This window comes from Pararge aegeria, chromosome 6, assembly GCF_905163445.1.
Source record: "Pararge aegeria chromosome 6, ilParAegt1.1, whole genome shotgun sequence".
NCBI classification, from domain to species: Eukaryota; Metazoa; Arthropoda; class Insecta; order Lepidoptera; family Nymphalidae; genus Pararge; species Pararge aegeria.
Genome location: NC_053185.1, coordinates 15,321,540 through 15,336,908, shown reverse-complemented (window position 1 = coordinate 15,336,908; position 15,369 = coordinate 15,321,540). Strand labels below are relative to the sequence as shown.

The following is a 15,369-nucleotide window of genomic DNA, read 5'->3' as shown; positions in this document are numbered from 1 at the left end:
CCTATCGCTCGACGTTAAATCTTGGGACATTGGTGCCATTTCGGTTGTATGAAAAAATCGGTATTCTTTCCACATCAACTTTATGAAAAAGAACCTTTGGGACTCCAAACTTAGTTAAGCATTAGTGTACAACAGAATTGGCACCATTCTGCGTATTATGTGCATTCTTGAGATTCCTAAGTTTAGTTTTTTAGTTTAGTTAAGTTATAAAATTATTTTTGCTCATTTGGTTTGTTTTAATTAAGTTTAGGTTGTGACTTCCGAAACTTTGTTGTTGTTTTTTAAAACTTGTAAGAGATTTTAAACTCGGGCTAATGATCTAACAACGTATAATATTTATTCGCTTGTTGAGTGCAAATATTATGAGTAAGGTTATATAGCCTTTGCATACCATATTCGTCTCAACTCAAATAAAATTAATGGAATGTGAACTTTACGCTATGTGACACAAAGATAACTTTTCAATTTTTGTGTACCAGAAGTAGTGTGGCTGAAAAACTTTGTCACGCGACAATTCAATGCTTTAATTTTAGTCGAGTTGGTGGTGTGCGAATGATGTTACGCTGTTTCCTACAAATATATTTATCGCTATTAATACCTATTGGCGAAAACCGACAAGTTCTAGTGCTGTTCTGTTTAATTCTATGATGTACTTGATATATATCAAAAATTAGGTTGCTTTTAATTTACCTCTCAGGTTAAACTTTACCCGAAATTAGTTTCTGTTTGACATAAAATATATTTGGGTAGTGAATCCCATGTTTTAAGTTTTTTTTAATAATATCAACTTCCAGGTTCTTTGTTAACTTACTAGGGTATTTTTTGGAAAAAGTAGATACTCGATCCATTGTGACTGATGATGTAATGATGTAAAAGGGAAATTTTACGTTATCGAAAAGATGATCAAATTTTTTCAAAGTGCATCACGTTGCTGAAATCAAACTTAGTATATAAGTAAAAATAATATACATTGCGTTATATAATTAACGGAACAGTACTTGTCAACAGAGGCTAAATGGCTTATTGTAAAAAATAATCTTTATATGAAAAGTGACCTGAATGGTCTTGCCACGTCTGATTTGATCTCCGCTATGTAGTCTTCAACACCTTATGATAGTTTTTTTACTAACGTGGTGTTCCTTTTAGCAGTTCGATAGATCCGAAGTGTTAAGTTGAATACGAGATTTATCTCGGATCTTTCTTTTGTGTATGTATAGGCTGTAGTGGATTATGAGTAGCTAGCCATTAAAACACTTAAACACAAGTACGTGCGTACATATTAATTCATTATTTTTATTCCGAGAGGGCGTGACCAATTTTAAGGGGGTGTTTGATTATCATCCTTAGCATATAACAGTCAGTATCTCCTAACGGGAGGGTTTATCTGAACATAGAAAATGTCGTGTTGCCAAACTATATTCTGATCTGCAGCCACGCAGTTTGATTTCACCTGAATGTAATTTGAAACGCATTTCCGCGCTGCTTTAGTATCGTATACATTGGACACCTGTCAAATTCTACAAAGTTTCTTTAAGGGAATTTAAATACGCCAGCCCAGTATTTCTGGGCTAAAACGCTTGGTAATCACGGTCCATGTTTATCAACAAAGTATGTTATTAATTTCCTTAATATATAATTTAAAAAAAAATCAAAATTCATTTCTTTCAAGAAGGCCTAGTTTGTTAACACTTTTGATAGGTCAAGTCAGTCTGTTTGTTATGGCTTAACCACCGTTTCCGAAGGCAGTATTTGTTAATATTATGTCTTCTTTTAACAATAACCTTTTTTTAATGATAATAAAAATAAATATAAATTTAAATATGCCGATCCACTAACCATTGGCCGGTTAGTTAGCTTAGTTAAAAGAAATAAGCGAAATCTTACAAATTTACAGCTAAACACCCCCGCAAAATTGCTTATACTCTTCTTAAACGCTCTCTCACATGTAGTAAGAGTTACCCTTCAGAATTTTCTCAATATCTTATTTCTTTGTACATTTTGTACGGAATTTTTGAGATTCTTTAAACCATGATTTCTAAGCGAACCGACCCGTATTGGGCTAATAATACTGCTCTGGCACTTTTTTGGGAGAAGCATAATATTTAGGTATAAGTAAAGGCATGTTATTTAGATGTGTGAGAAAACCGAAGCATTTAACCACAGTTATTTCATGTCCACTACCGTCAAAGAAACGTTTTAGCTCTTATTGTAAGAGTAACTGGGCCCCGAGTCTGCTAATACATAAGTAATATGTGTCAGTGGGCGACCAAAAAAAAGAGAACTAATCAAAAAAATATGAATTAATTTGTGTTTAGTTTTTGCCCGATTACCGTAAGATTTTTCACAATGAATTATATAAGAGAGCAGCATTTCGGTCTGAAGGTCTTCCTTGCATGCTCTGCAAAGTTTTGCTCTGTTTATCAACAAAGAGCCTGAGACGATTTCCGCTGTTCCACTTACTATAATGTGGGCCCTTCGATTACCACTATAAAAAAGACGTGCATTGCTGATAAACGTTTTCTCATATTTTTATAATTTTTATTAGTGTTTTTACCTACACTTGGAGGAATTATCATTTTTATAAATTTAAAATGCATATAAAAATTTTTGGAACCGACAGGATTTGAACCTGCATATACTAATTTCGGCATCGACGGTAGGAGAGCCGTAGCTTAATTGGTGAAAGCGCTCAGGCCGCGATTGCCCGAGAGTCGCAGGTTCAAATCCTGTCGGTTCCGAAATTTTTATATGCGTTTTAAATTTATAAAACGTTTTCTCATTCGTCCTTTTTGGCATTAATATTTGCAATATCAGACTTGGGGCCCTGGAGGTTTCCACGAATCAATAGATACAATATTAAGAAGTGAGTGTAAATTCTGTTGAACAAAAGTCTAAGCTAGATGGATATGTCTTAAAATAGTGCTATCCTTTTCCACTTTTCCACATGGTGAAAATGGCAGCACTATTTTCGGAGTCAATTTAGTTTAAAGATTTTTGAAGAACAGAATTGGCACCAATTTCTAATGGTTAATGTAGAATGTCTAAAACAAACTGCTAAACGTGAAGGAATCGATGATACTTAAGAATAGGAAGACGCAAACAGTTTTCGGCTCGCAATTTGAAAATGATAGTAACTTACTGCAACCTAGTCATTCACTTAGGCAAGTTCTGGTATATAACCGGTGTGTATTTTCGTGTAGTGCATGCAAAGTAACTTGTTAAGTATTCGTAGCGTCTAAGGATTTTAAAGTTGCAAGTCTTAAATTTGGAGATTGGTAAAAAAATGTACCTGTTTTCAATCGTTCTTTTGTTAATTTTTGACTATTTATTACTTAAATACATGATTGTCTTAGCATCCACGTTTGTTTAATTTTTTTCCTTCTAATTGTGTAATCGGCTCCATTTGCATTATTTGTCTGATACTGTCACCATGCGCAACCTATAAGTATTATAGTGAGTCAACGTCTTTGTATACTCATTGACAGTACCGGCGTGCAAGCAAAGCGATGGGCTCAGAGGGGACTTGACACTTCTTGAGTTTACTCACTATCGCCAGGCGTGTGGGGCCGCTTGCTCGTAGCGCCTAGCGTGTAAGCCTACCGCATTCATGTACCGTATTTATTAATGTAAGGGCAGCAAACAATGTGTTAAGCTAAGTATAACTTAAATCAAGTTTCGTATCTGTTATATTATGTTATATCATCGCGTATCAAAATTCGGCTCTCGTTTGTGAATTTTACAAATAAAACCACTTGACGTCATGTATTGGGCCGCACACAGGGTGAATTTTTCAAGTGGGCGTGTACCGCCAATCCAAAACTTGTGAAGAATTCTGCGAAGTACACCACTTTCTGGGACGATTTTGATAAGAGTAATATTGGATTTTTGAAAAAACAATATATCTAGCCAGTAATCGAGCCCCTTAACCTTGAGAAACACGTTCTAGTGTCGTTCATAAGGAACGAATTATGTAAAACTTTAAAAAATCACCTGTATAGACGATATTGCGTATCATGACATACATTGGCTATATGGATAAAATCTGATCAGGTTGGCCTCCATCTATAATAGCATGTACCCAGTGGCCGGTATGTCCGGTACAAGTATCAAACCTTGAGGGTAGGCTTTTAATAACCTTCACAATGCCTATCAAGATTTTTATAACACGTGCTTGAGATTTTTTATTTATTTGTCAACTGCCCGCTTAGTGCATACCCTGTATGCACGCCACTGCATATAACAGTCTACTGCTGGAGTAAAGGTTTCTCTCAACAAGAGGGTTCGCCCATAATCACCACGCTGGGCAAACGGGTTCGGGGTTGGTGATCGCAGTCGATGGTAGTGGTAGGTAGCATAGAGGAAACTGCTCGTTCTTCATTATATTCCCTTAATCGCCTCGTACAACACACCTGGAAAGCAGTGGCGTGCACTTCATACATGCACAAAAGCACTGCATACCTAAAATTGAAATATAGCCCGTATAAGTGGTTTTTTTTTTCATTTTATTAAATTTTCCTGCTGTATGCATATCCTGGTAAGAAACCCAGTGCACGCCACTGCCGGAAAGAGAAGGGGTGGTGACAACTGTATAATCTACCTGTATTTGCATGGATACACTGTATATATATTGGATCCAAAAATATTATCGTGGTATGCACCCGTTGAATTCTATTTAAGAAACTGTTTAATCCGTCCGATCTGCTACCTGATCACCACACCGCTAATCGGCTTGGCATTAGCACACCATATCTCAAAATAAAACATTGATTTGTAAGCTTTGTGAAGCCCAAATTCAACGGGAGAGAAAATAAAAACAGATTAGTAAAAAATTATGTATTTATTATAAAATGTATACATGTAACTGATAAAAATGCCTTTACATTGACTAAAGCCATCCGACAAATTCATCTAAGCCGAAACGATGTGTGTTGCTGAAATATTTTTCTTACGTGAAACAATTTACAGGTTGCATATTAGTGTGAGCGGTGTTGACCGTACTAGCTTATACCTAGATAACCAAAACAATTCGCAGTATTAGTTGCAAAAGGGAGTCTTAATCAATGAATTGTGTTGTTCGCAATAAATACAGAATGTCTTCTGTGTGAATTAAGCGACGTCGTGGATGCCGAGGCGGAATATGTCATGCTGAACAAAGAAAGAATCTCCGAGTGGCTTCAAAACGAATGTCTGTATGTATGGATGCGGAGGGTCATCGTCACACTGAAATGAAAAATTAAGTTAAAATAGTAGATAGACAACACTGCGATTCAGAATGTTATTCACCCACAGCAAGGAAAATTTATTGTCTCTTTTTTTATTCCTCTACAAATTAACCGATCACTGTAATTTCCCCTGCATAGCTTAATAGCAGTAGTTTAAGTAGAGACAAAAAATGTATTCACCGATTACTTTCACTGACAAGGGATGAAATTTACTTGTCCACATGCCAAAGCACGGCAACGGGAAAAAAGAAGTTAACCTCCGATTTATAACGGCATTTGCGTTTGGTAGTAAGAGGTGATGATGATTTATCTTTTACTTATTTTATTTCTACACAAAATAAGCAATAAAAATTCATTTAACAAAGAAAAATATTGCCACCCTATTCTCAATGTCCTCAATGGAAAGGTAAGATTAATGCAAACATTAACTAAGGAAATGTGGGTTATATAAAACATAATTTGGCATTTAATTAAATTATTCACATACGGATTGTCATCAGGGTCAAAAGGTGACACGGTAGGGCCTCCAGAACCATGAAACCAGTGAAGATATGTGTGATTACAGTTTTTATAGTTTGCATAGGTAGCGATAGGGTACCAGTTACCGACAAAGCTCAAAAATTCCCGAAGCTAAATTGCAATGGGCGGGGCACATAGCTCGAAGAACGGATGGACGTTAGGAACCTGAGGTGCTGGAATGGCGACCTTGCACTGTTAGGCGCAGCATATTTCGACCCCCAACGAGGTGGACAGATGACATCAAGCACGTCGCAGGCCGTTAGTTCGAAAGCCGTAGAATTTTGAACTCCCTACAAAAAGACCTATGTCCAGCAGTGGACGGTCACTCTAGTAGCTTGGAACCCCAACGTTCATCTGTTCACGCCATATGTCCGGCTCATTGCCACCTTGGCTTCGTAACTCATGGAGCTATAGGTACTTACTTCTTTTATTAATTCCTGAGTATTAATGACAATTAATTTCCTTTTCTACATTATGACAATTAATGTAATTTTCTACCTGTTTACTAATTTGATCGCGCGAGAGTATGATTGATATTGTATCTCTGCGTGAAAGTTAACTACAATTTATATAATATCGAAAGAGTGCCAACTAGTTACAATACTGGGAAACCGTATTATCACTAGATAGCGCTTTCTCGATAGCACCATTTACAATACTGAGAATCTAGATGGCGCTCTTTCCATACCATATAAATTGTAGTTAACTTTCACGCCGAGAGCGACATCTAGTTAGAAGCATATATATTTATTTATCTTTTGTTTTGTTCAATTTGACGGCCGACTGGCGCAGTGGGCAGCGACCCTGTTTTCTGAGTCCAAGGCCGTGGGTTCGATTCCCACAACTGGAAAATGTTTGTGTGATGAGCAATAATAAGTGTTTTTCAGTGTCTGGGTGTTAATATGTATTTTCTAAGTATTTATGTATATATAATTCATAAAAATATTCATCAGTCATCTTAGTACCCATAACACAAGCTATGCTTACTTTGGGGCTAGGTGGCGATGTGTGTATTGTCGTAGTATATTTATTTATTTATTTATTTAATTTGTTTTTTTTCTGTATGTGCAATAAAGACTTTCTATCTATCTAGTTACAATACCGTACCAGAAACCGTACCGTCACTAGATGGCGCTCTTACGATACCATACAAATGGAAGTTAACTTGCACACGGTTGAGTAAGTAAACATAGGTAGAAAAACTCACACTTGGCAATCTGACAAGACTGGCGCAATAGTAACTATAAGTAATAAGGTGAACTTATTAGTTAAAAGTGCGCAAGTAAATTAACAGCATACGCAATACACATGCTTAGAAAAAGGCTTCTACTTGCGTTACTTTAACTTTAACATGACGCTTAAACATCATGTAGGGCTAGTCTGAACATGTCATGTTCAACATAAAATGATGTTCCTATAGGCTTCAATACAAATGTTTGAAAGTATGCATGTGGCTGGTCTTCGTCTGTCTGTACAAGGTGGTACATTACATGTTACAAAATACCGTATGTGTCGTCAGCATATTATTTGCCCTCCTTACAATGTGTGCAATAACTAGATTAATTTTCTGCCATTTCAAATTATGAAAATTAAGCTTAATTTGCTATACTCCGCCAACAGCAGGAGAATCTGTATGGTGTAATTTATAATATCTTCAATCCATATCCTCCACACCAAACAGATCCTCGGCAATGTACCCTCTTACGCACGTTTTACTCCGAAACCGCAGCATCCTCAGGAGATGTTGACTTTAGATGATGACTATCATGTTGATGAGTAACATTTCCCAAATATCAGGTGAACAGCATTACTTCATGTGGAACAAAAGATATCCTTGATAATGTAGAAAGAACCTACCTGCAGTCTACCAAGGACATTGATTAAAACTCCGCCATCAAACATAGGTTGTGAATCAACTGAAGTTATTAGCCTGCCAATCTTTTGAAATGTCAGGGCCTGAAAAACAATAAAATAAATAAATATTAATGTACTTACATGAACAAAGTGCAAAACCAAAGTTAAACAGTACAAAGATGCTAATGATGATGTATTTGGGTCTGTCGATCATTTAACATCACCCAGCAAGTGGTAATATTCTTGTGGTTGGGATTTCAGTCACAGGGCAAAATTGAAAGTTATAAAAATTTAAAGAAAACATTGTGATGAAACCTTCATGTCTGAGAGTTCACCATAGTATTCTCAAAACCTTGTGAAATCACCAATCAGCACTTGACCGGCATGGTGGGCTAGTCTAAAACCTTCTCATTCTACGAGGAGAGCAATGCCCTGCAGTGGGCCCCTAATGGGTTGTTAATGATGATAGATGATATCTGCAAGAACCCTAACAATATATTTATAATATTGTTATTATATCTATCTATAAAATAATCTCAGCTAAATAATTGCTAAGAAACACAAAAATATGCCTGCCATTCTGTCAAACAAACTTTTTTGTGCAGATTCAAAGTCAAAGTGCATCCTTCTTATTCTTGTCTTTTTAATTCTCATTCTTGAGTTTTTAAGTGATTACAGGAACACCAGAATTTTGAGCATCTTCATTTAATTCTAGTCAAACTATATATGACTGCCAGTTGGCACAGTGACCCTGTCTTCTGAGTCCAAGGCTGTGGGTCTGATTCCTACAACTGGTAAATGTTTGTGTGATGGACATGAATGTATTTTAGTGTCTGGGTGTTTATCTGTATATTATAAGTCTTTAAATTATTCATCAGTTATCTTAGTACCCATAACACAAGCTATGCTTACATTGGGGCTAGATGGGAATGTGTGTATTCTTGTAAATTCATTACATTTACTTAGTTTATAAGCAGAATTAATAAAATTGCTTGAAGTCAAGCCCTAACAATACCCTTAGAAACCTTAAAGATGTAATGCAGCATGGGTGATTTTATTTAGTGTTTCTTGTGTAGATCATAGTTTTTTTTAACTGAAACGAGTAGGAGAGCCCTACTTTCAGACCTGTCCACTCTTTTTGGGATATATTCATAGATAGGTTCATAGAATTGCTTTTACACTGTATCAACATTGATTTGGAATATTAAATTGATATAGTTAAACAAAATCTGTCCACCCACATATATATATATATATAATGGCCTTAGAATTAAATGGGATACATCATCAGACATTTCACATTCTGACATTTGAAAGATGCTGTCTGTTGAAATATGCCAAAACACTACATTACTATTACTTCATTACGCCATATGTATTTGTAAGGGTCACATGAAGGTAGTGTTGAGACATTTTTCTTAGCCAACTGCAGTGTTTCTTTCCAACTTCTCGGTACTGAACCAATCTAACAGACAGACTTAATTGATGCTTCAAAAGTGCTCATTCTGTGAATACTCAAAATAAATGAATTTTGACTTAATTTCATTTAAAAACTACTTAAATGTGGGTAATCAAAACCAACCAATTTTAATATCTATTTACTCGATAAAGACTATTTACAGAACAAAAATGGTATCACTAATTTCTCTTACTGTTTTTGTTTCACACAATGTTATTCTATTGGTTAACATATATCTCAACATATGTCCAAAAATAGTGCATATCTTTTCCACAGGAAAAATCGTGATCAGGAAGGCACTACTTTTACACCTGTATGTTTAATTTACATTAATGATATGTATACAGAATATAGCCATGATTAAACTTCTGTAAACATTGTATTACAAAACCTATATCATAAATCCCTATTAACATCCCATTGCTGTTTACAGGCCCTCCTCTGCAACAGGAATCAGAGCATTGACCCACAATCAATTCTGGTTGCTAGGTTGCATAATTTAATGATTATTAACACATCATGATAATGGTAATTACCCAGACCAATGGTATCATGCTCACCAAGGCATTAGGTTGGACAACATCAATTTTATAGCTCTGAGCTAAGCTTTTGAGCGCTAAAAATTTCTAGACAGAACAATTTAATACTATTATTAGCCCCATCTGGCAATCGAATCCAGGACTTTTTAGACATGCTTACCACTAGACCAACAAGGCTGAAGCATACAGTAATTCAAAATGATTACTTACATTCAGTTTTTCCATTATTTTAACAGCACCTTGAAGTTGGACACCCTCAAAAGTCATAAATGAAGTTTCAACCTGAAATGGTGACATCATACCAGGTTTTTAGACCTCAATATGAATTTCAAAACATTCATGATCATAATATCAAAATAGCTGCCCTACACAATATATTATTTGCCAAGTAAACTTGAGTAACGTGATATTTGCCAAATTATTAACTTTTTGACTATTTCGGCGGGAGGTTTAGACATAACCTAAAAACATTTTGAAACTATCTGCAAGCGGTGTAACATTGATTGAAGAAATGAAAAAGCGTTTTATTAGTCTTATTGACGACGTAGAAATACTCACATTGTACATATTAGCTAAATTCGGTCTCTGTGCCGGATCATCAAACAGTGTGTAGTATTGCTGTACGAATCCTTTTCCGATTGCATCGTACTGTGAGTTTAGTGCCATTTGGCTGGTTTATTTGTCCCAAGTATCACAAGCTGCTAATAATCACTATAATTGTGAAAATCTAGGCCTTTTGAGGGCCTCCTGCATTACCTTACACAGAAAAGTTGTATCACAGAATTCAGAATTGTGTCCTCTTCGGAATTGGAAAAATTATACTTTTTAAAATTAAATAACTGGCTTCACGGCATTGGGTTCTAGCGTCAGAAAATATAAGGTTTATAAGAAAAGAGAATACAAACATCACGTTATTGGAACTCGACTTTACCGCTTGTCAATTGGATAGCAGATGGATTATTCTTAGTCTATCGATATATAAATACAATAAAACCATACATAAATGTGGTGCACGCCGATTCTGCATCTCAGGTGACACCATATTTAGCTAGCCTGTGGAAACTGGTACTGTGGAAAGTTGCCACCAAACTATAAAACTATAAATTCATATTTTTTACCGTCCTTGTTAATTTTAAACGTAACGACTTTTTCGCTATCTACGAACCATGGCTACGAACGCTATTAACACATAACATGAAACGGACATATAAGGACGGAATAGGACATAATACAAAGTTAACAATAAACGAAAGAGCTAAATTGTTAACTGATAGAAAAAAGAACATAAAAAAGATAGAAGAAATAAGTAAGAAGATCACATCTTCTTCGGGGAACTTTATAGCTCAACAGAGTTATCAATATCGGCCCAGTGCCCAAATGTAAGAAGGAAGGCGAAACCATGAAAGCCATTCTATCTCAAAAGAACTATAAAGGTGTAGTGAGGACCGGTGAGTTGCTAATATTAGGCATTTTGCTTGGCCCAATCTATTCAATAACATCTTGGACAAGGAAGTTGTCCAAGGTCAACAAGAGTAGTAATTAACAAGGGAACAGAGACAAAATGGATAACTATAGGTCTATAGTGGTCCTATAAGTCTATGACAACATTTTATAAAATATTTTCTAAAATCCTCTTAGACCGGCTCAATAAAAAGTTAGATGAAGAACAGCCACGAGAACAGGTAGGTTATAGAGCTGATTTCGGAACAGTAGACCACATACCTATAGTGAAAAAAGTTGTTGAAAAATATAATGAGTATGGTAAATCATACTATATACCATTTATATACTACGATAAGGCATCCGATTCCCTTTCTTACCATTACATATAAAGCCCTTGCCAGTCAAGATAACAAGGCCCTTGTCAGATAGAATATTTGGACTAATATGTCTATTTAGGACAAATAATCTCACCAAACATGCAGATGGACAAGGAATTGCAAAGGCGAGTGAACAACAGCTGGGCTCGTTGCTGGTCACTTAAGAAATACTAAAACACAAATATATTCCAATGCCAACCAAATTCAAGGTATATAACATGTGCATTCTCCCAATCCTTACTTATGGGTGTCAAACCTGGGGATTGACTATAGCTCACCAAACAAAGGTCAAAGTATGCCAACATAGAATGGAAAGGAGTATGTTGAATATTAAGCTGGAAGACAAGTGGAGTCTAAGGAAAATTAGGAAGGCCACAGAAGTAACGGACGTCCCCAGAAAGATTAAGAGGCTAGAACGGCCCTGGACTGGCCATGTGGTTAGATCCTTCAGAAAATTCATTTAGTCAGTGAATAAAGGCTTTTTTATTTTATTACATATACATATATATATATATATATATATATATATATATATCAATGTTTGACGATTAATTAATTACATTAAATTATACTACTGAAAAAACGATCGCTAGTTCAATACTATCCATTGTATAGAATCTACAGGCAACAACGCAAATGGAATCGGTTCGACAATATCAGTATAACGACTATCTGTATCTTACCAATATAATATTTCAGTCATCATTAGTATTATCATGTGATAGTATCGTACTATTGCTATTTATGTCATAGTGAGACCGATACCGATAGTTTGTCGAAAGTGGCCTAGCGTGTTATAACACTAATTTTGGTTTTATCAATAATTATATACATTATAATAGCATTGTTTGACAGCCGATTTGCGCAGTGGGCAGCGACCCTGCTTTCTGCGTCCAAGACTGTGGGTTCGATTCCCACAACTGGAAAATGTTTGTGTGATGAACATGAATGTCTTTCAGTGTCTAGGTGTTTAAATGTATATTTTAAGTATTTATGTATCCTATTCATAACAATATTCATCAGCCATCTTAGTACTCATAACACAAGCTACGCTTACTTTGGGTCTAGACGGCGATGTGTGTATTGTCGTAGTATATTTATTTATTATTTATTGTTATTATCACAGACTCCAGTGTTGGCTGTACAGTGATATACCTCTGCCTTTTCACTATCGTAAACAATAAAGAGAAAAAGACTCCAGTGTATGTTGTATATAATATAATACATTTAATTTTTCATCTGTGTCGCTTGCGCTATCACAACATAACCTGACAAGTACTTTAATCTACTAATTACCAAAATAATGTATTACATTATTAATGGAGTATCTTAATTAATCAACAAACAGTGCCCAAAAAAATTGTGCCCAATTCAAACTCGTGTGCTGTTTACTTGATTTATTTTTAGTTAAAATGTCTCTAGCTGATGAACTGTTGGCTGATTTGGAAGAAAATGATGACGGAGAACTTGAAGCAATTATTGAGAGTAAAACTCTAAATGACAATGAATTTGCTGTACCGTTCCCGGTTGTACCAAATGAAGAAGATATTAAAAATGTATCCATTAGGGAACTTGCTAAACTAAGACATTCGGATCGTCTGCAAAGGGTATTGTTTTATTTTGCCTTTATAAAAATAATATACAACATTGGTCTGATAAATGAACAATTCGCTTATAATTATGTTAAGCCATCAGTTTTGATTATTATCACTAATAATGTGATGACAAAGCCGAAAAGTTACAAAGTTTAAACTGATATTCCATTTATTTATCTCACTACAAAGCGGGCGAGTGATATGACTCAATGGCTCTTAAAGGTTTAGAATTCATCAGAATTTGGACACAGTTATTATAGTAGAAAATTGCTAGTAAATAAAAGCCAACCAATCTGCATTGAAGCAGTGTTGAGGATCTGAGCTCTATCCCCTTTTGATTTGTGGTCTGTGCTCAACTGTGGGTACATGTAGGTCTTGATTGATATCCACAAAGTTAATGAATTTTTTTTTATTGTAGTTATTGCAAACCAAGCAGATTGCCCGCCTGATAGTAAGTGGAAAACGATCGCCTTTAAACTGAGCAACACTTCACAGGGCAAGCAAGGAGCACTTCCTACAATATGCAGTGTCCTTCAATTTGAGGCGTAGGTGTTAAGCCGCATGTGCCTGGTAATACACCAGACCACATTAGACCAGAATTGCAACAATGCTGCTTAGCAGCAGAAATAAGCTTGGCAATAGTACTTTCCCGGAAAACCTCTGTCACAAAAAGCTTTACCACCACTAAAAACTTTGTTATAGTTATAGCTAATTGACCCCTTCTTCTTCTTCTTCTGCTTGCGGCTCAGGTTCGCCTGGTCCCTGGTGTCACGTCAACCGGCTACGATCTATTGTGATGCTGCTGTCTAGATCTCCCAGCAAGCATTGGTCGCCTTCAGGAAAAGCAGCACTTTCCTCGCTGAAAGAAATTTAGCATCCTCTGGTGATATTATGTGCTTCCCCAAAAGAGTGCTGCGTTTATGCATCAGCGTGGGGAAGGAACAGATCAAATGCAGCTGCGTCTCCGCAGCCTCCTTACAGAGTCTACATAGATCTGTGTCCTGCAGCTTTAGGTTGAACATGTGTCTGTTAAGCCCACAGTGCCCCGTAAGCGCTCGCACTAGGTTGCATAGGTTTTTTCTGTTGAGTGCTAATGCCTCGGAAGCGGCCCTTTTGTTGAATAGTCTTAATCTAATTGACCCCTTGTATTCTACTGAAGTATATAAGGCAAGATTTATGTGAAAATGGGATTGAGTTCATTCAAATTTCAGGTGGTAACAGCAATTGCGCAAAATGTGGGCAGTGACAGAAAAAAAATAGAGGTGACTGGTTTGATGGAGTCAGACCCTGAATATCAATTGATTGTAGAGGCAAACAATATAGCTGTTGAGATTGACGGGGAAATAGGTAGATATTTGATGCAATATTTTTAAGGTAGGTATTACAGCCAATGAAATACAAGGCAGGTAGCAGCACATCTGAATGCAAATTGCAGTTTATATTTTGTGCTCCAGATTATAAGTAGGGTCTTAATAAATCAGTAGTTAAATAAAATTTCACATAAGATTGAGTTATATGTTTCACAGGTAGTGTTTCTCGAACAGGCGGTTAATCACTTCAATCATTTAGTAGTTGACTAGTGTTCTATATGTTTACTATAAAATGTTTCAATATGATTGAAATAGAACAGGTAATGCCGCAAACCATAGCTCTGGGCTTTAATTCACTAAAATTATACATACAACAAGACAACAACAATAACATTGATGTCAACATTCAAGATTCAAATTACAATAAACTACTGTGAAGTTCTATCAACAGAGTCAAAATTAATATAGGCCTCGGAGTATCATGTCAGTGATATTGATTTGGTCCAATTTTGGCTAGGCTAACATTAGTTGTTTCTACTTTATTGGTTAAACGAAACCTAAAACAGATACTTACCTAATGTCTTATATCTTATGTTGTATGGCTTGCAGTGCAAAAACTATTTTATTAAACTTAAGCTATATTGACTTGGCTGAAGTTAATATGGTAAAAACTAACGACTTTTTTGTAAGTAGTCTATAACCTACTAAACGTAGGTTACCTTAAAACATCACATTTCATTTTGCAGCTATTATCCACAGATTTGTTCGGGATAAATACCAGAAAAGGTTTCCAGAACTAGACTCGCTGATAATAACACCATTGGAGTACATCCGCACTGTAAAAGAGCTTGGTAATGATTTGGACAGAGCTAAGAATAACGAGATACTGCAGAGCTTTCTGACACAGGCTACTATTATGATTGTATCGGTCACAGCATCCACAACTCAGGGGTAAAGACTTTAATTATTTATAAAATGCAATTTTGCTTCCAAAGTGTACTTAAAAGGTGACCAATAATCGGTGTACAATCTCTATAGCTGTGTTCTCAAA

The 15,369-nt window shown here is 35.8% G+C and overlaps 2 protein-coding genes across 2 annotated transcripts in view; one reads left to right on the top strand and one right to left on the bottom strand.

Moving 5' to 3' along the window:
* Positions 1–4,818: 4,818 nt before the first annotated feature.
* Positions 4,819–10,407, bottom strand: LOC120624740 (probable nuclear transport factor 2). The gene is made up of 4 exons (XM_039891432.1): positions 10,152–10,407; positions 9,804–9,875; positions 7,599–7,697; positions 4,819–5,220 (listed from the first exon to the last, which is right to left on the bottom strand). Exons 1-4 carry the CDS (start codon positions 10,257–10,259, stop codon positions 5,107–5,109), a joined length of 393 nt encoding a protein of 130 aa, XP_039747366.1. The 5' UTR covers positions 10,260–10,407; the 3' UTR covers positions 4,819–5,106.
* Positions 10,408–12,650: 2,243 nt separating this feature from the next.
* The window catches only part of LOC120624242 (U4/U6 small nuclear ribonucleoprotein Prp31), a 29,481-nt gene continuing 26,762 nt past the window's right edge, over positions 12,651–15,369 (top strand). Inside the window, exons 1-3 of the mRNA XM_039890681.1 lie at positions 12,651–13,020; positions 14,220–14,355; positions 15,065–15,269. Of these exons, the coding sequence (XP_039746615.1) occupies positions 12,826–13,020; positions 14,220–14,355; positions 15,065–15,269 (536 nt within the window). The 5' untranslated portion in view covers positions 12,651–12,825. The remainder of the gene's footprint in view (positions 13,021–14,219; positions 14,356–15,064; positions 15,270–15,369) is intronic.

Bases quoted from the DNA above. Each gene is read 5' to 3' on its own strand.
- LOC120624740 (XM_039891432.1), bottom strand. From the start codon at position 10,259: ATGGCACTAAACTCACAGTACGATGCAATCGGAAAAGGATTCGTACAG. The intron at 9,876-10,151 runs GTGAGTATTTCT...TCACCATTTCAG, and splicing joins ATTTAGCTAATATGTACAAT to GTTGAAACTTCATTTATGAC. The intron at 7,698-9,803 runs GTAAGTAATCAT...ATTGTTTTTCAG, and splicing joins AAATAATGGAAAAACTGAAT to GCCCTGACATTTCAAAAGAT.